This window comes from Lampetra planeri, chromosome 46, assembly GCF_965212315.1.
Source record: "Lampetra planeri chromosome 46, kcLamPlan1.2.h2, whole genome shotgun sequence".
In the NCBI taxonomy this organism is placed as follows: domain Eukaryota; kingdom Metazoa; phylum Chordata; class Hyperoartia; order Petromyzontiformes; family Petromyzontidae; genus Lampetra; species Lampetra planeri.
The window spans coordinates 4,179,417-4,206,936 of NC_136152.1; the positions used below are offsets into that span (position 1 = coordinate 4,179,417).

At 48.3% G+C, this 27,520-nt stretch overlaps 1 protein-coding gene across 2 annotated transcripts in view; it reads left to right on the forward strand.

Moving 5' to 3' along the window:
* LOC144733339 (adhesion G protein-coupled receptor L2-like) overlaps nt 1-12,056 on the forward strand; it is a 351,793-nt gene extending 339,737 nt beyond the window's left edge. For both annotated transcript variants that reach the window (XM_078615186.1, XM_078615187.1), the window contains one exon: nt 8,239-12,056. In XM_078615186.1, the coding sequence (XP_078471312.1) occupies nt 8,239-9,386 (1,148 nt within the window). In that variant the 3' untranslated portion in view covers nt 9,387-12,056. The remainder of the gene's footprint in view (nt 1-8,238) is intronic.
* The last annotated feature ends 15,464 nt before the right edge of the window (nt 12,057-27,520 follow it).

Genomic DNA, 27,520 nt, shown 5'->3' on the forward strand with positions numbered 1-27,520 from the left:
TTCCGCTCGGCCTTTGGTGTGTGGCTTAATTCACGATGGCCAATAATTTTCGGCCCCCCTTTTCCCCCACCCCCCCCTGTTTCCTTCTTTTTATTGTCTCCTTTGTTCTGTCCTCGTTTAAACCCGGCCGGGTTTCTGTTGGAGACAAAAAAAAAAGAGACGTTTAGTCTCAAAGGGGCCTGGTCATAAAGGTCATCCTGTATAACTTCAAGGGGCTGGAAGGTTGCAGGCTCAACGTAAATTGTCACAGGAAAACAACTTGGTGTTTCGGAATAATGTGATTCCTGCTTTACAGAAATCGCGTTGTATGACGACGATAAGACAACCTGATGAATGTATTCTTTAAATTAAGGTTTCAGTCGTGAAAGTCATTGGCGTTGGGAGTGCACCTTCATGATGATGATGAAAACAAATATTGTTATTATATACCAGGTTCGCCTTCTTAGGAATAATCAGCATAACAGCACTGCCAAATTATGGCCCTCTCTACACAACATGTTAACTCCAAAAAGAGGAGAAATCAGGATTGAATAAAGGCTTGCAAAACAGGGCAACGTTCTTACCAAATGAGTGGGAATCATCTTAAACTGTAATAAAGGTTCGTATGCGTTCCATCCTGGGAAATATGTTCCATTTTGGCATTGTTTGGATGTACTGTATCTGATGGCGCATGCCTGTGGTGAGATCTGTCATCGGTGAGTCACGGCACGTGCACACTTGTCCCTCCAAACGACGCTCGTGCTAATCGAGTGCTAACCCAGCAATCGTGTTCTCATGCGGTCATTGGTGGCCTGTAGGGTTACAACCAACGCATCCATCAAAACGCGTCCATCAAAATCTATTTTACCTTTGGCTTGATGATTAAAACAAAAAAATTAGGAAACTATTCCTGGGGGTAAATATTTTGGTCAAAATTTGTAGAAAAATATTTTATAATTGCCGAAAAAGATAACTAAAGATTCCCAAATGTACACAGTATAATGTAAGTTAATACAGAGTACTCGGCAGATATGGTGGCAGAGATTGCGTTTCGAGAGGGTTGTAGAGCGTATAGTACGGCGATGTTGTCACAGTGCGTTGTCACGTTTTGTACGTCGCCCAAACTACGGCGGTCTTTGTCTTTTTCAAAACTTTGTGGTGAATCAGCGCATTTTAAATCGAATTACGTTCCCTAATCCGTTGGCGACGTCATCGTGAAACGACCTTAAATAGCAGCAACGCAATTGGAGGACTTATTTAAGATGTCACGTATAAAGATGTGTGTTGAATGAGAATTGATACATTTGTGTAATTTGAATGTAATTGGTTTACCCGACCCTTGCAGCCGCTCACTCTCGAGGCAATTTGTTACCCGCCACAAGTCGCGACAATTCATTGTGTCACGGGGAGGGGAAATCATCGCCGACCGAGCGACCAGAGAAACCACCAACCCAGCAAACCACCTTGAGAGCCTTGCTGTAGCAGCCGCTGGCCGCCTGGGATTCGAATCGCCGAGTATATCCGACGTGCACATGAGGCCAACCCCCCCCCCCCCCCGATCCTGCCAACCGCCTATAAAATTACAAACCAAAAAATCAGTATTGTAAAATGCGTCAGAGACGGGCAGCGTAGCGTGAATTGGTGAGAGGTCACGCTTACGCTCCGCGTATAATTGGACCGCCGCAGTCCTTTGGACCGGTGTTCTGAAGTTGGACAGGTGCCACCAGGAATAATTTGAATTAGACTTTTAAAAGTGAAAGACAGTGCTCAGATTTCTGGTTTCGAATCCTGATTAAACTGGGCCCTCAAGTGAGTTGTTGATCTCAGCCTCGGGTCAGCAATGACTGCGTACAAAAACGTATCACCTTCGGTTTTCCACTTAAATTTGGTTCAATTCCAGCCCTGTGAATTAAAACATCGCGTTGACTTTCATGTGAAAAACATAACTCTCGTATGCAGAGCGAGTGCAAAAGTGCTACCTTCTGTGTGGACTTAGAGGTCATTGAAACGGTTCTCAGAGGTAGCTCTGTGATATCCACTTCCTGGTGGGCCGCTCTCTTAACACCAACGGTGGCACTGCTCTGCAAGGGATCCAAATCGAGACTTGGTCTCGAGACGCGACGCCGATAGCACGAATTGGAATAAAGCTGTGAGCAAATAACGACCAAATATGTCAGAAGGTGAAAGCCATAGGCCTCGGAGGCCACCTGCCCACCTCGCTCTCTGCACTGCTGTCCTTGCCTTGCTGTGAATGCACGCTTCTCTCCTATGTCTTCTCTGTTCTGCTGTCGCCGGGGCTTTCTCCACGGCGCTCTCTTCTGCCGCCGGCCTGCCGTACAGGCCTGGTGGGTAACCAGCTTCTCAGCAACTCCCTGCTGCGCCCGCATGGCTCTAACAACCTGTATAACACGCTGCTGGCCGACACGGTGGTGTGTAACGCGCCGGCCACCGGCCTCTACCGCAAGTCACCAGGTGGGAGGCCCAGCGGACTGCCCTCAACCCACCCACCGCGCACTGTCCCTTGTACCCTTCGCCCGCGGGAGGGGGCATCGTGGGTTTGACAGGGTGAAGGTACACGAGTGATAACTCGAGGGGAACGCGGCTCTGACCGCCGCGCGAGTTTTCGCAGTTGCGCCTTGCGTATGCACGTTTAACTTCTTTCGCACCGTACGTAGCGAACCGCGATAATCGGAGGCTGCCCGATGTGCTTTCGCGTTGGACCGCGTGCTGCTCGGCACGGCGTCGGCTCGGTTGCTGACAAAGCTCCCAGCTCGTGGGGAGAAACGGCGGACGTCTTGCCGGATGACGCATCGTAGAAGCCGAGAGCGTGCCGGAGAGCTAAACAAAGGGTCTTTGTTCAGATTGGTGGCTCCACGGCGCCAAAGAGAGGAGCCTGCAAGGTCAATCTGGGATTTATAGCCTCGTGTGATAACGCGTGCAGGTGGATGAATTGATATGAATGTGAAGGCTACATGTGATAATGCTGCTGCTGGTGATGATGGTGATGACCCAGTGTCTCCAAGAGAACAGATCTCCTGAGACGCTGCATCGGCTGCATGTGCCTGTCTGGAGAAAAGCGCTTACGAAGCTTCTGCCAGTGCATTCCATTCAGTTAATCAGTCGGTCTCTATGCGAGTCAACTGGGTCTCTATGCGAGTCTATGCGCCTCTCCGTGAGTCCATGGGTCTCTGTGTGACTATATGGATCTCTATGCGATTCTATGATGAAGCCAACCACCAGAGCAGTCCACATTCTCACTGGAGACCCACGGTGCACGCTTTACCACCCGAGACTGCCAAACCCGGGAGTGGAGCTTGTGTAGCCTCCTCAAGCTGGAGCCACGGTTCCGCCACTGCTCGTGAGGGGTCTGAACATTCGCAGCCACGGGGAAGATTCCCGCAAGGACCCCCCGCGCCTCTCGCCCGGGGTCAGCCTGTCGCCTGATCAAACCCAAACCACGCGTCACATCACACCCAGCCGCGGATGTAACGCGCCGTGGCACTTTTCAAACGATTCAATTACGTTTATCAGATGGGTGAATCACAGATGAAGTAGGTTGCCCTATAGATGAGAAACCCAGTTATTCTTAGGTTAGCCTCAATTTCCCAGGCGAAGGAATGCGCTAATGCGGTGACCACGCATCCCTGACAGGGCCCCCTTGCAGCGGAGAGGGGGAGGCGTTGCCGCTTCTCCTTGGCAATGACTTTTTACGTCAATGCGTACTCGCAACGCGGCGTAATTTGTAATTGTAATTACCGTGTCATTTTCACAATGATTCTTTCGGTAATTGGGTGTCAATAAAGGTATCATTCATCATTAAAGAATGTATAATTAGGCATCGGTTTGAACTGCGTGGTTGAAATGTTGGCAGCATTTTTGTTGTGAGATTTTCTTTCACATAAAATCTCCGGCGATATTCCGGCGCCACGAAGCGCAGGCATTCGAACGATCCATAACTGGGTCGGGCCGTGGACAATGGGGATTCGAATCACGATCGAACGTGCAACGCCAATGCCAAGGGGGTCGTGCGGAAGTTCAAAGAGGCGAGACTCGCAAGATAAAATCTTCTAACCACCACGCGTGCGTGTGTGTGTAGTTTTGTTATGGGGAGCGGTGGTGCAGCGCTTAGCGCGCTGCGCTATGGACCCGGAGACCCAATTTCGATTCCCGCTCACGGCCAACACCAGTGACGATTGTCTGAACCGGTACTGGGCCTCCCCTAGGTCGACTCAGCTTCAAATGAGTACCTGGTGCGGTGTGTACACATCGCTACTAAGGAGATGAAAGCGGTCGGGTGTGGTGCTGGCCACCCACCCCCTCGTGTGCCGTGCCGACCTTCATAGGTGCTACTCGCTAACAGCGCTTGCTCCTACAGTCTGTTAAGGCTATACGGGGGATATTTGTCTTTGTAGTTGTTTGTCTTTTATAGGGGAGTGGTGGCACAGTGGTGGTCGCGCTGCACTATAAACCCGGCGAGTTTGATTCCTGCTCTCGACCAGTAACGGTGGCAAATAATTTTCACCGGTCCTGTGCCCTCCCATAGGTCGACTCAGACTGGCACGAGTACCCGGCTGCGGTGTCTAGACATCAGCACTCGGGATACAAAGGCAACTGGGCATAGTGTTGGCCGCTCACGGCACTTTCCCCGGCAATCTATTTAAAGCTATTTGGGGGATCTTTGTCTTTGTAGCTTTAGTCACATAGCTCACACCGCTGCCTAATTGTGGTTCTTAAATAATGGATGATGCCTTCATGGACACCCTGTTGTATATCACGTGTTGTGTAAGGTTTTATAGGGAAGACACAAGTTGAGTGGCCAAAATAATGATTTTAATTTGTTCTAATAACAGCGATGTTGCAATCCAACAGACGATCAAAGTGTTGTCAAAATTAAACACGTTTCTTTTTTCTCGTGATAGCGCATTCATTGGCAACGTTGCACATTGACAAGTAACAAAATCCCAACACGCGTGTCAGTAGCACAGGAAAAAAGTCGAAGGCGAGGAAGTAGCGGAAATTCCTGAACCGCCACGCGTGACACATGTGTTCCTCTCCAGGGCAGTGTCATTGACGAATGTCAAAGTTCCGTTGAAGGAATTCGGTTCTTCTGGCCTCACCGCTCGTGGTCACCTGGAGGAGACCGGGGAGTGCCTTAGAGAGTCGCACCCCGCTCCTTGTGTCCAGGACGAAAATTGCAAAAGCGAATACCTCCGGCGCTGCTCTAAAAGTGCAATTTTCAGCCCTGCCACTGTCGGTTTTAGAGAGAGGTCATGCAGAGCTGGATTTCACCATCAAGATTATATAACAAGAACGTCTCACCGCGCAAACCAGCAGCATGGAACAGCGATGCATTCAAAAACGCATTAAACTCTTCACCGACATCAAAAATGTGGTTGTTTAAAAAATATGTCTATTTGTCGCAAAGGGAAAGTGTTTTATTAACATGTCCTCCTGGACGTGCCGCATATATACATGACGTGTGACAATATTAGTGCGTTACTAAAGTAGAGGGTAGTTCTATATTGCGCTGTTGAATGTGTTGGGTATTTGTGATTAATTTAAGTGTCCGCTTCATGCACCTAAAACAACACTGTAATTAGACCGCAGTGCTCTGTGAAATGTTTCAGGTCTAAATTTTAAAGGGAATGTGCTTTTATTGTTTTTATTTACTTTTTTTAAACGAAAAACCTTTAGAGTAAAATTAAGCCCCCTTTTTTTGTAGAGCACGCTAAAATTACGTCCAAGTAAGTGCTTCTGATAAACGTATTAAACGTTGCAGTCACAGGAAAATGGAGATGCTGTTTGTATATTCAGCGGAACGATGCAATGGTTGTCGGGCACTGCATGGATAATGAATGTATGAATTGTGTCATATATTGTCCGAGCGCTTTATTTGTAGCCGAGGGATTAATGCTGATATTTTCTTGTGCGTGAGACTCTTGAATAATTACCATTAAATATTTACAAAATACATTACAAGTATGCTAATAATCCTATGCTGCGCTCTGTAAATATCCAGATTGTGTGCTTACATGCAGTATAATTGACCGCTTCGCCCATTCAAATAAAAAAAATATCTTGCCCACCCCTCATCATTAATGCTGCCTTGCAATGGAAAATACATTTAACAGGCAAACGTTTTGAGTAATGATCCTTCTTCAGAGCATATATAGACTCATCTTTTCTTTGCCGTGAAGTGATTTGGATGGAGTGCCCTTGCCAATAATATCTGATAACCTAGCGGCATTTAATTAACGAAGCTGACTTTGCTGATGAGAACCCAAAGATCAAAACCAGTCCAGGGTTTGCTTGCTTAACAAATGCTGCTGGATAATATAAATAAATATTCTGATTCTGAATATTGCTTCTGGAAAGACAAAGAGGCCAGTGGACTAAAACATATTCTCATTCATAGATGGAGATACGGAACCAGAGTTCTGCTTACGTGTGCTTCTTCAGAGCACACATTTTCCTAAATCCCATTCTGTCCATTCAAAACTGTTGATACGTCAACTAAACTCCACCCCCCTAGTTTTCACAAGGCACCATCGCTGTCAATAAGTCGGCCGATCTCTCTGCCATACCTTCTGCTCTGAAGAAGCAGGCCACTGCCCGAAAGATCATCCTACCCAGGCCCGGTGGTTTTCCCGTTGTAAGGCGGCGTTCCTAATGCGGACGAGCGGTGCTCAATTTCTTTTCACAATTACGCCGGTCCCGACACGGCCAATGCAGTCCGTTAAATTTCGGACTCGCGTCCACAGCGGCGGCCTTAGCTGTCGATGTGGAGCGGAGTCTGATTCACGTCTCTCCGCTTAAAGGTGGTCGGCGGCGGGCGGTTCTCAATGCCGAGTTTAAAATCTCAGGATTTGTGCAAAAGTCGCACATCTCGTGATACGGGCAGAGCAGCTGGTCAGCAGGACGGACTTGTTGCACCCTGTGTAGGCTTGTTCGCTGTATTCCATTCTTGTTGGGTTGTGCTGCCGTAACTTTTGGCTTTTTCTTCCTTTGCCCCCCCTCTTCCCCCCACCCCAACCCCCTCACGCACTCGCTAGTGGCCAGCCGACAGTCAAGCATGGCTCTAGACGATAACTTTTCCCATCAAAAGTAAATCCTTTTTTAGATTCAACATTCGGGAAACTGAATGTGACGTGTCTTAAATTACCGGGTGGGGAGTTGACGTTTCTTGATTTTAAAAAACTTGGTTTTTAAACTCATCTTTTGACTATGATGCGCAGTGGCATAACTAGTCCAAGTAAAACCACAAACCCTGGGCCTTTCCAAGTTCCACGGTCCAGACCCGGCCAAGCAAGGTATTAAAACGATGTTCTCAAAGGGTCAAGTTGCAGACCTGCAGTGGCTTCCTCATGCCGCTGCTGGTGGAAGGGCTTCCTTCCATTCGTGGGAGCTCTGTAATCGAGGCCTACGCCTCCATACTAAATGTTATAATATTCCGCTACCGTCATCCATGTTTGTTAGCCACACACGGCAACTTGAAAAAGCCCATTTTCTTAGCTTGAGACTCCAGTTATGCCATTGATAGACGAATGTTGTTCTCATAAAGTCAACTTATGGTAAATGTAGCGGACTACCGTTATTAATTTAACACAAATGCAATCCTGAAATTGATCATGATGTAAAACACGTAGGCATGATTACGAACACAAGGAAGGCTGTACACAGTACAGTGCTGTTCCCCTCCCGAGTACAGTGTGTTGCTTGAGTTTGCCCTCTGTGTTTGCTTCGCTCGCCAATCCACAAGCGCTGGAAACACTTGCGTCTCAAATGCATTGAGCCCCTGCTGCTGATGCCCCATTCACAGGTTAATTTGGCATCTGATAAAGTCACCTTTTTCAAATTGTACTAAACTCTATACGAGTGTTATTCATTTAGATTATCTGAAGAAAATAGCTCTTCATTGCGGTATTTGGAAGTATTTTTTAAGACGTGTGACTTCATGAGAGTTTGAACAAGGTCGAGAGGTCATCACGGCCCATGCCGTTGATTCTCCCAGACCTCTTTGAATCCAATATTTGACTTTAGGGGATTAATGCATTTATGTGTCATACATTTTATGAGTTGCTGTTTGTATATCCGCATCGTTGGTTATCGTTTATCATTGTCATTTTTTTATTTCGCTTTTTAGATTATACTTTGAAATAGCAACTTGCAGTTATCAATTTTTGAGAGCCCGACCTGCGAGGGTTAACTTTTGATTGCCCCGTCCTGTGCCCCCACCCCGCCCACCACCGTCGCTTGCAGAGCACTCAATGACCAATGCAAGAGACACAAGCACAATGGATACTCTACCGCTAAATGGTAACCACGGCAAGAGCTACCACCTGAGCAGCAGGGACTTCCTGGGAGACCAGCGGGGCGGCCCCGGGCTCTCAGAGCCCCCTTACGACAACAAAACCCGTCTCTCCGAACTCCACCCGACAAACGGGCCCGTCTTCCTCTCCGACTCCGAGGGCGTACTCGAGAGCCGATCGGCGCAGGGATTTAGGCCTCCCGACCCCGACAGCGACTCGCGCAACGGACCCGCGTACCTAGCCGGCGGCGAGCGCGACGCCACCGCCAAGCACCAGCTGGTATACGTGGGGCGGCAGGACAACCAGTGGGAGAACCGCAATCCCCGGCACCAGCTGGTTTACGTGGGCAAGCGGGACAGCCTGCAGGGCGACCTCAAAGCCCAACTGGTGTACGTGGGACGGCAGGACGGCTCGACCGACGACGCGATACCGCAGTTCGACCGCGGCCGGGCCGGCGGCGGCAGCGGCAGCAGCAGCGAGGACGACGCCATCGTCGCCGACGTGCCGACGCTCGCCCCGGCCCAGGGGGCGGGGGTGCCGGGGCTCGTCCAGGAAGGCTCGGGCGCTCCGCTGCTGCCCACGCGCACCCACTCGCTGCAGCCGCCCCACCGCCGGGCCGCGCGGCCGCCCGGCGGCCCCGACGCGCCCGTCACCTTCTTCCCGCTGCTGTCTCCGAAGCAAGTGGCCGAGCTGCAGTCGCCCACGCGGGACTCGCTGTACACCAGCATGCCCGACCTGCGGGAGCCCGGTCGCCCGGACCCGAGCGGGGCCGGCGGCGCGGAGCAGGAGCTCTTCTGCCAGTCGGTGCCGCGAGCCTCCTCCAAGCCCCAGCTGCACGCCTACTACCAGCCGAGCCGCGGCGGGAGCGAGGGGCGGGACCTGCCCCGCGGGGACGCCTGCCCCCCGCCGCCGCCGCCGCCGCCCGAGCCGAGCCGGGACGGCGGGGACGGCCACGCGGCGGGGCGCGGGAACAGGGAGAGCCGGGACGAGGTGGACTGCTGCGAGGGCTTTGCTCCGCCGGACGAGAGCAAAAAGAGCGAGGCGACCGAGGGAGACATCCGAGAAGGCAGCAGCACCCAGCTGGTCACCAGCCTATAACGGCCGCAGCCCCGCTGGGCGCCGCTGCACCGTGCGCTCGGAACAGCTCCGACCGGGAAGCCACCTGCTCACGCCATCTGTACAAATCCCCCCATCTCGCTGTAAATGTGGTGTCGTGGACGGAACGTTAAATAAGCCTTGCTTTTAAGTTAACTGCTTTCATCGGTTAAAATTAAGACTCATACTAGTTCATACATTATATCGTCGTGTTTTAAAGACCTCAGAAGCAATTCAAGTTGTATTCTATGTATATAAATATCATCCTATGGCCTAAGTATTCACAAATACAGGGTACATGCAGTAGCTGCCCTGAAAATTATTGCTTTAATTTAAACCAGATGGATCTGGAGGCCTACCCTACATTGTGCTATTGGCATAATATTCTCACTTTGCATGATGTCAAAACAGTTTTTGAGAAGCCCCTCTGTGCCACGATGGTGGAATTCAATATCGTGTGAACCGACCATGCCGCTTGCATCTGCACTTTTTCTGACGCTTTTCTGCCAAGTGTTTGCTCCCAGGGACCCAGGCTACACATTTCTGCTGATTCTCATATTCACACGAAGTTTGTGACGCCGGTTATTTTAAAGCAAAAGTGTGTGGGGCGGAGCAACACAGCCTCTACCGATAGAAACCAAAAACAAACGTACATACAACAACAACATATTCTACAACAACAACAACTTACCCTGTTCGTGGCACCTTGAAATTTCACCAAGAGTCGTCTCGGACCACACCACAAAAGAACTTCCACAATCCTCCTCCCAACAAATCCGGCAAAAACGGCGCTCGGGGGGGGGGGGGGGTAACGCGTACAGACGCGTGCCGGAGAGCATCCGCGGGAGAACAACGTTCATTGGTCGTGGCATTGGATGAATCCGTCCGTGGTTTGTCAGGTGACAAGCGCGCAAAGCGGACCGAGGATGCGTCGTGAACTGTGAGAGAGCGATAGCACGGAACTGGAATTTTGTATCGTGCGAGAGACTTCCAACGGCCACTTGAAGCGGTATGAGGACGTATCGGCGGGGCCCTGCAGTCGAAGAGGCCACTGTGTGATGCAGGGAGTTCCTTGACAGTATTATCTGCAATATTCTGTGGTTAGCACAGACCGCGTGCAGCTAAACCCCACGACGTTTGATCCGGTAGATCTGTAAAAAAAAAACACAAAATAAAGACGTGTGTACTATATAACGCTGCCTAAACAAAAAATAAGGGAAGGGACTCTGGCCCGTTAGTTGAATTACGCTTTCGTTTCAACGGGGTAATCGTAGAGAAAGAAGTATAACGTGAACAAGTGCTGTGATCACTTTCTTCTGTTCTTGTAGATAGGTACAGTGGGCTTCGCGTGGAACCGCCCTGGCACTCGCCTTACCCCGAGTGCCATTTTTACGCAGCCTCGCGACGGAAGGCAACGCAGCCCCGGTGTGTTCGTGACGCATCAATGCACGCCATCCCATGTACACACATTCCTTTGCAAGCATGCTCTTCCCAGCCCTCTCTCCCCACCAGTCTCCTCGTGTGCCCCTGTGTGTCGGTGTATCTCTGTCTTGTGTCCATGCCAGAGCCCATCCCCCCTTCCCCATCCGTTCCCCCCCCCCCACCTCAGGATTCATCCGACCCGAGTAAGCCGTCACCAAAACACGCGATCTGTGTGTGCCGCCGCCGTTGTTGTCACTTGTATTAACGGCCAGTGAAGGTCTCGAGACATATCCATTGCAAATCATGCAAATTAATCCTTACGTTTTTGAGCCTGGCTGATGTGGCTTCGATCTTATTTCACCTTTTTTTACGTGATTACTGCAGATATCTACCCGTAAGCAAACGGAAGTGCGAGGAATCATTCTGTAGTGTAGAATTATAAATACAAAAAAAAAACGAATAACGTAGATATACACTTCTTACCGTAGATTATTTGGTTGAAATGTCGCCGATGGCTTTTGCCGGCCGGCCTTGCGAGGTGTGAGCGCTAAATGGGGGGGGGGGGGGGGGGCAGTCCGATGCCACGAACTCGCGGGGAATAGACGAGCACGAGTCCCGGAGTGGAACCGGGACGAGTTCCAGAGATAATGGGATGGGCCCTGGAGATGAACCAGAATGAGTTCCGTAGACAATGGGATGGTTACCGAAGTCGAACCAGGATGAGTTCCGTAGACTATGGGATGGGCCCTGGAGTGGAACCAGGATGAGTTCCAGAGACAGTGGGATGGTTACCGGAGTCGAACCAGGATGAGTTCCGTAGACTATGGGATGGGCCCTGGAGTGGAACCAGGATGAGTTCCAGAGACAGTGGGATGGTTACCGGAGTCGAACCAGGATGAGTTCCGTAGACTATGGGATGGGCCCTGGAGTGGAACCAGGATGAGTTCCAGAGACAGTGGGATGGTTACCGGAGTCGAACCAGGATGAGTTCCGTAGACAATGGGATGGTTACCGGAGTCGAACGGGACGAGTGGGCGAGTGGATCATGCCCCACACCGCGCCGCGTGCTGCTTCCGTAAGCATAGAGTAGTTCTCGCGAGTCTCGTTTAAGAGTCGCATTTCTTTAAATTATTACTCATTGATTTGAAAGGTACTTTTATGAGTACTACGATTAATCTGTGGCTAATATTTGTTGTACATGTTTAACAGTAGTCTGTGGCTAATAAATGTTACAGCTTTATAAACTGTAAATGCGAGTCGCGTTGTTTTTGTTGTTGACGGAATGTGTAAACAGCGCAGCCCTCTGCGTTTGAAGGAGTCGGTTCCCCACCCACCGAGACTTCGAGAAATAAAAATCACTCGAGACTACAAACAACGAGTAACATGTGCCAGTGACGCCTCTTGGAGTTTTCCTTCTGGATTAAAACAACAATACCGTTTACCAATTGTCGGTGCTGCGATAGACAGAATAACATCAAAGTCCATCGAGGAGTTGAACTTTTCCGCGTGGAGACGTGGACACCGGAGAAGAGGCACGAGAGAGGTTTGAAAGGGCAGAGATGAGAATGCCGATAAGGATATTGGACATTATCCCACGAAGACGACGCTGAATGAATAGGTTTGGAGCCTTGGCAGGTTACTAATATTAACATTCTACTGGAACTCTATAAAAAAGGAGCTTTATAGCTAATCGGATTCCTCCAGCACGGATGTAAAACAAATCGAATGCCCAAGGAGGCGAGGGAGCGGCGCAGAGTCGAGATGGTTTGGGCGCGTGTCGCGAAGAGACGAGGGGAATGCAATGGGCAGTGCTCGTCGCTGGAGACCGAGGGTGGGATGGGGGGATGCAGTGGAGTGAGATGCGAGGACAGTGGCTGTGTGACTTGGGGAAGGGTCAGGAGTTGTATGTCGCGGAAGCACAGACGGAGACGGTGATGTCGTGGAGATGTTTTTTTAGCTTCGGAGAAGAAACAGCTGTGAAGCTTTCGCAATGTGTTCCAGCAGCAGCTGCTGCTGGAACACATTGCTGCTCAAGCTGCTGCTAAAGCCGCTGCTGCTGCTTTGTCGCGGTCACGTGGGACCGGTTTCAACTTCTCAGATTCTCATCTCCAAGGCGGCTTCCCTGCCCGCATTGGGGGCTGCACTGCAACATGGAACAACCTCCTGGCGCCGTTGATGGGCACAAAGCTGTCGGCGTGCAGGCGGTGCAACTGCGCCGGCAGCCGAGGGCCGGAGGGGACGAAGGGGTCGAGATGCGATGCGGCAGGGAAATCGGGCGGATGGGGGGGGGGCGGTAGGGAGCTCCACAACCAGGAGAGGGGGGGGCACCACAGTCAGCGCCCGGTCACTCCAAGAACAACAAACACCGCAGACGTGTGCGAGGTGAGCGAGGATGTGTGAGGATGTGTGAGGTGGACGAGGTGGAGGTGTGCGAGGTGGACGAGGTGGACTAGGATGTGTGAGGTGGACGAGGTGAGCTAGGCTGTGTGTGCACACCAGGGGCACCTTCGACAAATCTCAAACACCACGAGGGGGGCATGGCCGCTGTTGCCTTTCAAACTCGCGTGATGCGTGGGGACCAACGAAGAAGCGGAGGAGGAGGAGGTGGAGGAGGACGTGGGGAGGTGGACGCTGATGAGGAAGACGGCGGGGCTGGCCACGAGGAGGAGAGCGTCTTCAGCTGCGCCACTTCCAATGCCGCGAGCCTCCTTCCCGACGCTCACGTGATCCTGCGACGAGCTGAACGCGCCATGCTGCTTTAGGTCGAGGTTAACTGGGAGAATTGCAAATTAGATTTTACCCACGGGGATAATCTAGTTTACAGATAACTGGATCACGGCTGGCTGGAGTTATACGCCAGTTTTAAGAACACATCGATTTCACGTTAAGGAGACCGACCGCCTGCATTTGAAAAGCTCCGGACGTGCGGCTGCAAATGAAATCTCTCGGCACGACTTCACACAAAGTGGGAAACTCCTCCTCGACGTCTGCTTCGCCTCTCGTCGTTTTTAATCGATGCGAGACGGAGCGCGTCTTCCGCAGAGCGAGATGCGTTTCGAATGCGCTGCGTCATGGACGAGATGATTTCGATGCTGTCAGGAGACTCTATAAAGTCTTTGCGGAGACCGAACTGAACTTAAATCCCTTGCCAAAGAAACGCTGCTCTGATCCATCAACAAGGGCTCTCGTTTAGGTTACGTAAACAAACGGCCACATGACCCCTAATTTAGACGTCTAAATAAAGTTGAACAAAGGAGGAATTGTGATTTAATGATGGTGACATTTCGCTGATTGCTCTGCTCTGTAAGAGCCCTTGCTGAGAGCATTGTATATGTTTGTTTAGTTCCGCTTAGCTGATGTCGGTCTCCTGGGTCAGCCACTTGCAGCTGTTCCGTGCCCCAGAGTGAGCTGCCACTGATACACCCCGACTCCCAAACATCCGTTTAGGTGTTAATTGAAACGAAGCTTACGGAGAAAATAATGTCTTCGTTTTCTCAATTTAGCTCACCTCAACAGCCCATTAATTAGGCCCCCGCCATTCACTTGATAACCCTGCCTCTCCCCCGCCTTGTAAATGGAGATCCCTTTGCGGTGTTCGGTGAAGACGACGGCGGCCATGCACCACTGCCTTTGACTGAAAGCGCCTCGGCTCCCCCGTAAGGGAAACCCGAGCGCACGGGAACTGTAGCCAGAGGCGTGTGGGGTGGGCAAGCCGGCGCAAGGTCCAGCGCCTTGGAAGGTGACGGTTCGGTGTGGATCGCATATCGATGTGCGAAACACTCCACACATCCATCATTAGTACTGTCCGCAAGAGGAATATATATAATAGGTGACGCTGTGGGGCAATGGGCCGTTCTTCATAGCAGCTCTCTGCTTTGGTAGAAAGATCTCTCTGTGCCGTTAAAAGGGGACATTGCCCAAAATGTTGCCGATTATACAATTGTATTACTTTTTAGGGCAGTGTTATCAGCGAATGTGTCGAATTGTTGTTCTTTGTGCTTGTGCACCACTGCCACTGGGAGACTCCCAAACCGACCGGATTGCCCGGTGATTAGGCGATGGTAGTGCAGGTGTGCGAGTGAGTTTGTGAATCCGTCTTGCGTGAAAGTCGAGAGTGTTGTACCGCTGGTGTGGCGTGGGGTTTTCTCCAGGCACGACGCAAAACGCGCCTTAAAAGGGAATTGGCCAAACATTTAAATGGTCGATCCTCCTCCCAAAACGACCCGGTGAGGTTTTTACCGCAAAACATTTCACATCATCATTATCACGATGAAATACTGGGATACCGTGTACACATATAGATCCAGAAAACTGAGAAGCCAATATGATGTATGTGCTTTGTTTTCTCTCGGAAAACGTGAAATTTTATTACAGTGATCACTTTCCTTGCCCACGGTGGATTGGCTGTGTGGGGTCACGGGTAAAGTCATTTGCTGGATGAGAGAAGTTGCTTTGGATTATAATCGGAAGGGAAAACGGCTCCCGTATGGTTTTCGCGGTTGTGCCGCTGTACGGCTCTCTCAAGTGTTGCCGGGATGTACCTGTGCGATGTTCGGCACGATGTCCGACGTTTCGCTCCGCGTGCTGGGAGCATGAAAGCCGAAGGGATTCGTGTATCCACGTGTAAGGGAACGCTTGTGCTTCCTCGCAGATGCAAAACCACTTCATTTTAAAGGAACTGCTCAGTAAACGCGCGCCAACGTTGGACCAACGTTGTTGGGCGTGTGGTTTGTAACAGTTGGACCAACGTTGACTCAACATTGGCCCAGCGTTCCATGTTTACTCGGTGGCCAAACATCCCAACTCAGGGCCCTCCACCTGCAAGGGAGTCTTGGAGACTCTGTGAGGCGCCCTTGACGAAATAAAGCACGTAGATGTTGTTTCATTGCGATACGTTTCATTTTTGCTGAACCGATTTTCTTGGTTCGATTACTCATAGTCGGACATTATGAAAATAGTTTTGGGGAAAAAATGTCTCACTTCTGTTTGCTGTTTCCGTGTGTGCCTCTGGATGGGAGGTTACGGGCGGGGCTTTAGGGACCTCATCGGCATTAGGCGTGGCTTGTAGGGGGTTTCCTGCCTTCAGGAGGCAGGATATCAAGGGGTGGCTGCCATTTTGTTAAGGTGCCTGAGTAATCGACCACCAAAAAGCTGCCGATTCCAACTTTTTTATTTGATTAATCGACAAATCGTCCCCATCTCGAGAGCATGGCGTCATGGAACACGCAGCCCCTTCCTTGACGTTAAACCAGGAAGAGCACGTGCCCCTCCGTCGGCACGGATGAGTGGGGCACCACGGTGGCATGATGTGAACTCCCTCGCCCGGTATACAGGAGGTCGTGGGTTCGATCCTGACTGACGCCTGTTGCTGTATATTTGGAGTCTGCATGTTCTCACCGTGGTCACGTGGATTTTTCTCCGGGTCCTCCGGTTTTTCCCCTCCACATTTAGAAACGTGCGTTTAAAGTATTTGGCTGCTTTAAATTTCCACGTGACAAGCCACTCCGTTGAGCTATCATTTGTGGCCAAGTCGCTGCTGAAAAAGAGCTACATAGAGCTCAATTGGGCCTCACCTGGTAAAATGTAGAAAAAAGTTTAGGTTCTCAGCGATCTGTTTGTTTTCCTTGTCCTCTCCCGCAGAGACTTTCAGCGAAGATGAGATGAGAGGGCATCCAGCGCTGCTCTTCTCCCAAACTGTCATGAAAGCCGTTGTGTAGCATGGGCACTTAGTTGCAGACGCGACGAAGTTGCTCAAAGGCGTCATCCAATCGGTGAAGGTAGCAGGAAGGACGGAGAGATCACCTGCCTCCTGGGAATAACAGGATTGTGAGGTCACGTGATCGATAGAAGGCAGGCTACTGCCATATGTGTTTAACAATGAAAAACAAACTTTCAAAAAAATCAATTTGTTGATCATCTGAAATCCGTGATTACATTTTCTTGAGTACACAATCAAGGGCACTTACGATTACTGTGTTATGCTCAGTCTCAATATACTGGCCATAGCACCAAACGTTTCTTGATTACAAATTGTACAAAGCACTCGATCGGTGACGGATAATACTTGTTCATACTGTCAATATTAAATGTAAGTGAACACCTTCATTCATAGAGGACCGCAGAGCTTGGGTTGGGGGTGGGGGATGCACTTTGGTGGCAGCTCTCCGCCTGGCTGCTACCTTGTCCGCTCGCCTGTGGCTCTCTCTCTGCGAGAGGGGTCTGTGGGGCATCGCGTTACAAGCTGGAATTATTATTGTCGTCGAAGACCGCCGATACAATTGCAGCGGTGCGTGCATTGCCTTGCTATGAACCTGGCGACCTAAGTTTTATTCCGGGCCATAACTGCCATCAGTGGCGAGCAGTATCCGAGCCAGCATTGGATGCCCCCTTCACCAACCCACAGCGACCAGAATGGTGAAGTATGGTCAAAGTAATAACCATGACACGGTATGGGGAGGCCTTCATCCTGTTGTGAATCAGCATCATGATCTTTATTTATCCTGGTGAAATCTGATGTCCAGTCGGGGGACAGGGCGTCAGAGCGTTACAACAACCAACGATGCAAAAACAAGATAGGCGTGCAAAGTAGAGGGAAGGTAAACAAGTCACTGAAAGTAAATAAAATAGATAAAGTATGTAAGTTCACATTGCATAGGGACATCAATTCCCGAGCTGGGGCAAGGCAGCAAGACAACAGCAAAGACAGTCCCAGACCACACCAAGACAACATCAAAGACAGTCCCTCGATAAAATTGCACATTAAAATGTAACTGTCGGTACATGTTTAAGGATGAAAGTTACACATCGCATGAGAAAATGCAGTTGTATCCAGCACTAATCTTCTGGATTGACAGAGGGCTGTAAATGAGCATTATAATACAGTAGTTATTGTTTAGAAATTTGACGAACCGTTCAAGAAAGTACTTAAGAGTAAAGTAGGTTCCAGGAAATCGAGGAGAATTGGCGGAGAGTTGAGCCAGAGTGCTGAAATGTTATTTTCCTGCTCGCGGTATTCTAACGAGAGTCATCGGGAAATTAGTAGAAAAAGAATCATGGCTTAACGGCCGACAAAATGGAAATCTCTTTAAGTTTGTGGCGCTATGAACGTCGACAAATCTCACGGTCAGGTGTGAGCCCGTTTCCTCGCCGAACACAAACCCGTAGGCACCACAACAGATGCCTTTTAATTGACCCAATATCCTCGGTACACAACGCATTCCTTTTATGAATTGATGCCTTGTTTGGGGAATAATTAGCACGGCAAACTGCATCCGTCTGTTTTTTTTAAGTATGTTAACCCAAAGTATTTTTTAATTACATCAAATTATTGCCTTATAAAAGCTCTGGGTGTGCTGCACTTTAGACGAGCGCTCATCCTCTCTGCTGGCTGATGCACAGGTTAATCATGATCTCTCTCACGACAGGTGGACGTTATATCCACGTGACGTATCCGGTAGTTCATTCGCCGGCATCGGGAGTTGCTGGGTGTAACGGCGTGCGTACCTCTCCTGTAAAGTGCACGGCAGGGCAGTGGCGGATTACGGTGACGGACAGATCGCGCACTTCGCCACGAATCGCAGCGGGGAGCGACTCTCACTCTCCATTCGTGAAGGAAATGGCTGCGCCTGCCGCGTGGCGTTTGAACGCGGTTCAGTGTTAACCCGTTGCCTTCCCTGCGGGCTGGAAGCCGGGTCACTGCTGATAATTCCAACGACGTTGATAGAACCTCGCGATTGCCGGTGTGACATTCCAGACAACAACAACCACCACAACACAATCTAAACGTGGCTTGAAATTAACTCTGTGGAAAATGCCGTCGAGAACTCAACTCCATTGTGTTTCTCTTACGCAAGTTTACACAGGAAAGCCTCACAACTCCTTTTCCAGGAGGATACTGCCAAGATCTCGCAAGTAGGGAGCGATGTCGCTGCTCTGTGTAATCCCAATTAAGAAATCTGCGGGTAATTTCTCGCCATCGGGATGTTTTTCCAGTTTTTAGTAGAGGTGGGACAAAGTCATTGTTATGCAAGTCCAAGTCGAGTCGCAAGTCATCAAATTCATGACTCGAGTCTGACTCGAGTCCAAGTCACATGACTCGAGTCCACATCTCATAGGTGGGACAAAGTCATTGTTATGCAAGTCCAAGTCGAGTCGCAAGTCATCAAATTCATGACTCGAGTCTGACTCGAGTCCAAGTCACATGACTCGAGTCCACATCTCATAGGTGGGACAAAGTCATTGTTATGCAAGTCCAAGTCGAGTCGCAAGTCATCAAATTCATGACTCGAGTCTGACTCGAGTCCAAGTCACATGACTCGAGTCCACATCTCATAGGTGGGACAAAGTCATTGTTATGCAAGTCCAAGTCGAGTCGCAAGTCATCAAATTCATGACTCGAGTCTGACTCGAGTCCAAGTCACATGACTCGAGTCCACATCTCATAGGTGGGACAAAGTCATTGTTATGCAAGTCCAAGTCGAGTCGCAAGTCATCAAATTCATGACTCGAGTCTGACTCGAGTCCAAGTCACATGACTTGAGTCCACATCTCATAGGTGGGACAAAGTCATTGTTATGCAAGTCCAAGTCGAGTCGCAAGTCATCAAATTCATGACTCGAGTCTGACTCGAGTCCAAGTCACATGACTCGAGTCCACATCTCATAGGTGGGACAAAGTCATTGTTATGCAAGTCCAAGTCGAGTCGCAAGTCATCAAATTCATGACTCGAGTCTGACTCGAGTCCAAGTCACATGACTCGAGTCCACATCTCATAGGTGGGACAAAGTCATTGTTATGCAAGTCCAAGTCGAGTCGCAAGTCATCAAATTCATGACTCGAGTCTGACTCGAGTCCAAGTCACATGACTCGAGTCCACACCTCTGCAGAATGGTACCCCAGTTGGATAAAAACGTGCAGCCCCCTGAGCAAAGTGAGACACGAAGGCCGTAAAGTTTGGATACGCAGCCCGGATGGAGTCTGAATGGCCCGGTAAGGCTCCTGTGGGAATCCAGAATGGGCCCCCTGGCAGGCAGACAGGCAGGCTTCACAATAGTCACGGGAACAGGGCGACAAGGGGGAATGTCTGACAAAATAAAGAGCATCAGTATTATTGAAAATGCGATGGGATGTGGTGAAGAACACACGTTAGCGAGAACATTACACGACCAGGCAAAACTCACGTGGTACAGTTGGCACGAGACAGAAGCAAGGGGACCACTTGGCAAGAGCATCCTTCAGGATATGGAGAGATGAGGCCAAAGGCAGGCCGAGGAGGGGGAGGAGGAAGAAAATGTTGTGGAGGAGACGTTTGGACAAAGGGGACAGCACTGTAGATTGAAAAGGGCATTGAGACGTTGTTTAGGAACTCCCAACATGGGTCTACCTGGTCAGGATGGCCTATTCTACAAGATTGATCTGGTCATCGTGGCCTATTGTACAAGGTTCACCTGGTCAGGGTGGTCTATTGTACAAGGTTCACCTGGTCAGGGTGGTCTATTGTACAAGGTTCACCTGGTACAAAACTGACACCTTTATTCAAGGCATCATGTTTGCAATGACCACAACACAAGTAGTCAATAAAGCAAACAAAAAGAAGCAACTCTGGTAAGGATAATAATATGCACTGTCCTTGAAGTTGATTGGCCCACACCCGAGACGGCTTTCTTTAGAGCCTAGTCCCCATTGGTGTAGGGCCAGATGACACCAGAAGGCGTACAACTCAAAAACAGTGCAATATCAGAGTATTGAGAGTTCGGGGTAAACATTTACACTATGATATCTCTTTTACCAGTGGCAAAATATAATGGTAGGTTTTTACCCTTTTAACTGGTACAAAACTGACACCTTTATTCAAGGCATCATGTTTGCAATGACCACAACACAAGTAGTCAATAAAGCAAACAAAAAGAAGCAACTCTGGTAAGGATAATAATATGCACTGTCCTTGAAGTTGATTGGCCCACACCCGAGACGGCTTTCTTTAGAGCCTAGTCCCCATTGGTGTAGGGCCAGATGACACCAGAAGGCGTACAACTCAAAAACAGTGCAATATCAGAGTATTGAGAGTTCGGGGTAAACATTTACACTATGATATCTCTTTTACCAGTGGCAAAATATAATGGTAGGTTTTTACCCTTTTAACTGGTACAAAACTGACACCTTTATTCAAGGCATCATGTTTGCAATGACCACAACACAAGTAGTCAATAAAGCAAACAAAAAGAAGCAACTCTGGTAAGGATAATAATATGCACTGTCCTTGAAGTTGATTGGCCCACACCCGAGACGGCTTTCTTTAGAGCCTAGTCCCCATTGGTGTAGGGCCAGATGACACCAGAAGGCGTACAACTAAAAAACAGTGCAATATCAGAGTATTGAGAGTTCGGGGTAAACATTTACACTATGATATCTCTTTTACCAGTGGCAAAATATAATGGTAGGTTTTTACCCTTTTAACTGGTACAAAACTGACACCTTTATTCAAGGCATCATGTTTGCAATGACCACAACACAAGTAGTCAATAAAGCAAACAAAAAGAAGCAACTCTGGTAAGGATAATAATATGCACTGTCCTTGAAGTTGATTGGCCCACACCCGAGACGGCTTTCTTTAGAGCCTAGTCCCCATTGGTGTAGGGCCAGATGACACCAGAAGGCGTACAACTCAAAAACAGTGCAATATCAGAGTATTGAGAGTTCGGGGTAAACATTTACACTATGATATCTCTTTTACCAGTGGCAAAATATAATGGTAGGTTTTTACCCTTTTAACTGGTACAAAACTGACACCTTTATTCAAGGCATCATGTTTGCAATGACCACAACACAAGTAGTCAATAAAGCAAACAAAAAGAAGCAACTCTGGTAAGGATAATAATATGCACTGTCCTTGAAGTTGATTGGCCCACACCCGAGACGGCTTTCTTTAGAGCCTAGTCCCCATTGGTGTAGGGCCAGATGACACCAGAAGGCGTACAACTCAAAAACAGTGCAATATCAGAGTATTGAGAGTTCGGGGTAAACATTTACACTATGATATCTCTTTTACCAGTGGCAAAATATAATGGTAGGTTTTTACCCTTTTAACTGGTACAAAACTGACACCTTTATTCAAGGCATCATGTTTGCAATGACCACAACACAAGTAGTCAATAAAGCAAACAAAAAGAAGCAACTCTGGTAAGGATAATAATATGCACTGTCCTTGAAGTTGATTGGCCCACACCCGAGACGGCTTTCTTTAGAGCCTAGTCCCCATTGGTGTAGGGCCAGATGACACCAGAAGGCGTACAACTCAAAAACAGTGCAATATCAGAGTATTGAGAGTTCGGGGTAAACATTTACACTATGATATCTCTTTTACCAGTGGCAAAATATAATGGTAGGTTTTTACCCTTTTAACTGGTACAAAACTGACACCTTTATTCAAGGCATCATGTTTGCAATGACCACAACACAAGTAGTCAATAAAGCAAACAAAAAGAAGCAACTCTGGTAAGGATAATAATATGCACTGTCCTTGAAGTTGATTGGCCCACACCCGAGACGGCTTTCTTTAGAGCCTAGTCCCCATTGGTGTAGGGCCAGATGACACCAGAAGGCGTACAACTCAAAAACAGTGCAATATCAGAGTATTGAGAGTTCGGGGTAAACATTTACACTATGATATCTCTTTTACCAGTGGCAAAATATAATGGTAGGTTTTTACCCTTTTAACTGGTACAAAACTGACACCTTTATTCAAGGCATCATGTTTGACTACTTGTGTTGTGGTCATTGCAAACATGATGCCTTGAATAAAGGTGTCAGTTTTGTACCAGTTAAAAGGGTAAAAACCTACCATTATATTTTGCCACTGGTAAAAGAGATATCATAGTGTAAATGTTTACCCCGAACTCTCAATACTCTGATATTGCACTGTTTTTGAGTTGTACGCCTTCTGGTGTCATCTGGCCCTACACCAATGGGGACTAGGCTCTAAAGAAAGCCGTCTCGGGTGTGGGCCAATCAACTTCAAGGACAGTGCATATTATTATCCTTACCAGAGTTGCTTCTTTTTGTTTGCTTTATTGACTACTTGTGTTGTGGTCATTGCAAACATGATGCCTTGAATAAAGGTGTCAGTTTTGTACCAGTTAAAAGGGTAAAAACCTACCATTATATTTTGCCACTGGTAAAAGAGATATCATAGTGTAAATGTTTACCCCGAACTCTCAATACTCTGATATTGCACTGTTTTTGAGTTGTACGCCTTCTGGTGTCATCTGGCCCTACACCAATGGGGACTAGGCTCTAAAGAAAGCCGTCTCGGGTGTGGGCCAATCAACTTCAAGGACAGTGCATATTATTATCCTTACCAGAGTTGCTTCTTTTTGTTTGCTTTATTGACTACTTGTGTTGTGGTCATTGCAAACATGATGCCTTGAATAAAGGTGTCAGTTTTGTACCAGTTAAAAGGGTAAAAACCTACCATTATATTTTGCCACTGGTAAAAGAGATATCATAGTGTAAATGTTTACCCCGAACTCTCAATACTCTGATATTGCACTGTTTTTGAGTTGTACGCCTTCTGGTGTCATCTGGCCCTACACCAATGGGGACTAGGCTCTAAAGAAAGCCGTCTCGGGTGTGGGCCAATCAACTTCAAGGACAGTGCATATTATTATCCTTACCAGAGTTGCTTCTTTTTGTTTGCTTTATTGACTACTTGTGTTGTGGTCATTGCAAACATGATGCCTTGAATAAAGGTGTCAGTTTTGTACCAGTTAAAAGGGTAAAAACCTACCATTATATTTTGCCACTGGTAAAAGAGATATCATAGTGTAAGGTTCACCTGGTCAGGGTGGTCTATTGTAGAAGGTTCACCTGGTCAGGGTGGCCTATTGTACAAGGTTCACCTGGTCACCGTGGTCTATTGTACAAGGTTCACCTGATCAGGGTGGTCTATTGTACAAGGTTCCCCTGGTCAGGGTGGTCTATTGTACAAGGTTGGCCTGGTCACAGTGCCTATTGTACAAGGTTCACCTGGTCAGGGTGGTCTATTGTACAAGGTTCACCTGGTCAGGGTGGTCTATTGTACAAGGTTGGCCTGGTCACCGTGGTCTATTGTACAAGGTTCACCTGGTCACAGTGCCTATTGTACAAGGTTCACCTGGTCAGGGTGGTCTATTGTACAAGGTTCACCTGGTCACCGTGGCCATATACGTAATCTGGAAGATATAAGACAAGTAAATATGGCATTTCCTAAACATGATAACAATTAGGATTGTAGGAACACAAAAAAACACAAATACACAATATACACATTCTTTGGGTCTTTCGGTAAAGCCACGTAGATAGAAAAAATAATCAAAATAATAACAATATCACGACGTTTCGATCGCGACACAAGCAATCGTCTTCAGGTGAAAAAGAGGGGGAAATCTGCCGAGGCAGGCTGTTTATAAAGGTTTAGAGATGGGCGGGGCAGCTAATGTTAATGTAGGAGAGGTCTCAGTAGCCGGCAGTAGGTCTACACCAATCAAAGAGCTGTTTACAAATGGTTTAAAGATGGGCGGGCAGCTAATGCCAATGTGGGGGAGGTGCTACGGAGCTGTGGGGGGTGAATGTAACACAGAGAGTCGAAAATAACTGCTAGGTAGGATAGGAACATCACAGCCGGTTATGACCTAAAGTGATTAATAACGTCCTTCCAATGATTGCTCAGTTTGTACCCATATTCTCGGTTGAAAGTGTGTATTTGTTTATATATCTGGATGGCTTCATGAACAACTCTTTGTTGACAGCGGGTTTGCAGAGTACCTTCGTCATGGCAAAATCTATTTCGTGTGTGCCCACAGCGTTAAAACAACGATCAGCCACGACTGAGGCATTGGTCCTACCGTGTTTCAGATCTGCCTTGTGTTCACAGACCCGGTCTGAGACATGTCGCTTAGTTTCCCCAATGTAACTGCTGCCACAGACACAGCTTAGTTTGTAGACACCGGGGTATTGCATGTCGGGGATCACATCCTTCACAGAACGGATCAAATGACGAATGTAATGCACTGTGTTGAATTGTACCTGCAAATGATGGGCAAGCATGCTTATAGCCCAGCATTGTGTATGCGAATATTTGTGGATCCCAGCAAAGTTGTGAAACTCCCTCCCGTCGCTTTCATTCATTGGTTTAAAACATCTTACAATATAGAGGACCCCAGACCTTGCCCAATTGTTGGTAGTGCCTGAGTACTGCCTTCCCGTTCGTCTTTGGTTCTTCCTCACGCCTGTGAGTTGTCCTCCCTCTCCAGGGGTGAGCGACTACTGTGCGGCCCAGCACAAGTTAGAATGATTATTATTATTATTTGAACATATGTTCGTGGATTAATGTAACAATAGTGAGGTTCATGTCAGCGCATGTAATAAGCGGATGATCGTTATTATGACAATGTGTGAGAGAGAGGGAGATAATTTTCACATGTTGAACGATGTTTAAAATCGATGCTGAATCGGGTCAGTCCTTGCATGGATTTGGAAGAAGTACAAAAAATAACTTCCCAATTCCAGTTGTGAAATTGGACAATGGAATGCCGCGAAAATGGTAAAACAGCAAAAAAAACGGGACTTGTTTTAAAAGTACATTCCGTGTTCCCAAGCGAAAGAGGTGAAGCGACTGCGGCGGCATCAGCGTCATCTGTTCACAAGATAAACCTCAAATGCATTCATTTAACTTTTCGCGAACGTTTTCGTTAATGGTTTGCAATTGCCCCCGTCTGTTAAAATTGGGTTTTTCCATCCGCAAATGGTGTAAATATATTAAGGTAAATCGTTAAATGCACTCCATTCCCAGACCTTTGGGGGCTGCGAAAGTGAAGAGCGCCTCGGCATAAAGCGCACGCTGCGATATTGGCAGATGCCCTGAAAGCAAAGGAGAGATGGCAGACCGAGCTTTTAGCGCTTGCATGGCTTCCCCGAATGCCCCGAGTTTTTGTTGCTGCTGCTGCTGTTGCTATGTCATTATTACAGGAATCTGTGAAATTCCCCACTCAAGCCATCGGCCATTCCCCATCACCCACCCCCCCCACACACACGATTGTAACTAATTTATGCGGCACGTAGATTCTCATTTCCCGGGAGAGGAGTATGGCATTAGCCACACCTCCCGCCGGCTGCCCAGCAGTTGGTTGATGTTCTCATTTAACGAGAGGCAAGAGACCCAGCGAGGGCTCGGCTATCAGCGCTCAGCACGACGCACGTTTATATATTACCGCCACAGACCGACGAGCCTGGGCCTCATGAGCATAACCGCCCTGGCCCGGTAAATAACTAGCAATCACCATGTTCATTACTGAAATATAGCCTCTAAATGCATTACGTGGACATGCGAGAGGGTTTTCGTGGGCTGCCTTTATGAGGATCATATTATTAGAATGTGCTGCGGCAAGGCGTTCGCGATTTTTGCACTTTGGAAATGCAGCGTCGGAAACAAATCCGAAATGAATGTTCCAATCGTTGCGTCGTGTATTTTTTTAGGGGCATTCTTAACATTTTGTAATTTTTGCGACATCAACTTTCGTGATTTTCTTTCTCGGCAATTCGGAATACGAATGCCACAAATTGCACGCTGTTTAAAACAAAGCCGGGCCTGCTTTTGGAAGCCGGTGACAAAACTTTCTCGGCGCAGAAATATACGAGGAGCTTTCCATCGGCATCGGTAATAACCTGACCCCCGCGCGGACGGACACGCAGAGCCGCATCAGGAGTCACAACCCACGGGGGATTGATCTGCATTCGCACTCCGTGGCTCAGCACAATCGTGGTACATTGACATTTGTCACACTTAATTAGTGTTGTCCGTACCTAGTCACTCTAAAGGAACTGTTGTATATCTTCTGTAAGATCTTCTGCTGTGTCTCTCTCTTTATCATCAAAAAGGTCAAAGGTTACTGAGTGCCACTGCTTAAGCAGGAGTTAGGGTGGGTGCCCTTAGCCAGCGATGATGAACGTTCCCAGGCTGCGGCCAGGACCCCCTCTGGATGGCGATTCCTAATTGTCCCCAGAGAGAAATGATGGGTCAAGCTGATACCCGGACTGGGATTTGAACTCGTGACCTTGTGTTCGGAAGTCAAGCGCTCTATCAACCTCCACCACTAGGCCAGATCAATTCAGAATCGTTCAGCCGCCATATTATTTCACTTTACAATATTGGCAGTGTTTGACGGGCCCATGAAATATAAACAATATGAAATACATTGTGCAGTCGTGTTTTTATCCCCTCGCTAATAGTGTAGAATACACACCGTGTCCAAGTGATCTCATACAGAGGTTGCTGGCACCACATTGGAAAATAATGTGCTGGCAAAGCAACACAAGCAGACACCCACATACAATCAGGGAGAAGCAACTGTTAAAAGATGCACGTCTGCACATATAGGGCACATATGTTGGAACACAAACAGTAAGAATATGTGGGTGGTGGTGGTGGTCCTGGCTTATTGGCAAAGCGACTACTTTTGGGGAAGCCTTCTTTTCTCGATGAATAAAAATTGCTTCTGAGATGATGAAAGAGAGGCAGACAAGAGATGGAGCTTTAGCGAGGTGAGTGAAATGTTTGAGACGTGCACACAATGGAGATGTGCAGTGGTGAGACGAGAGATACACACGTGACAGATGTTTAGGAATATGAGAGAGATGTAGGCAAGAGACGGGTGGAGCTTAGAGAAGAGATATGCTCACCA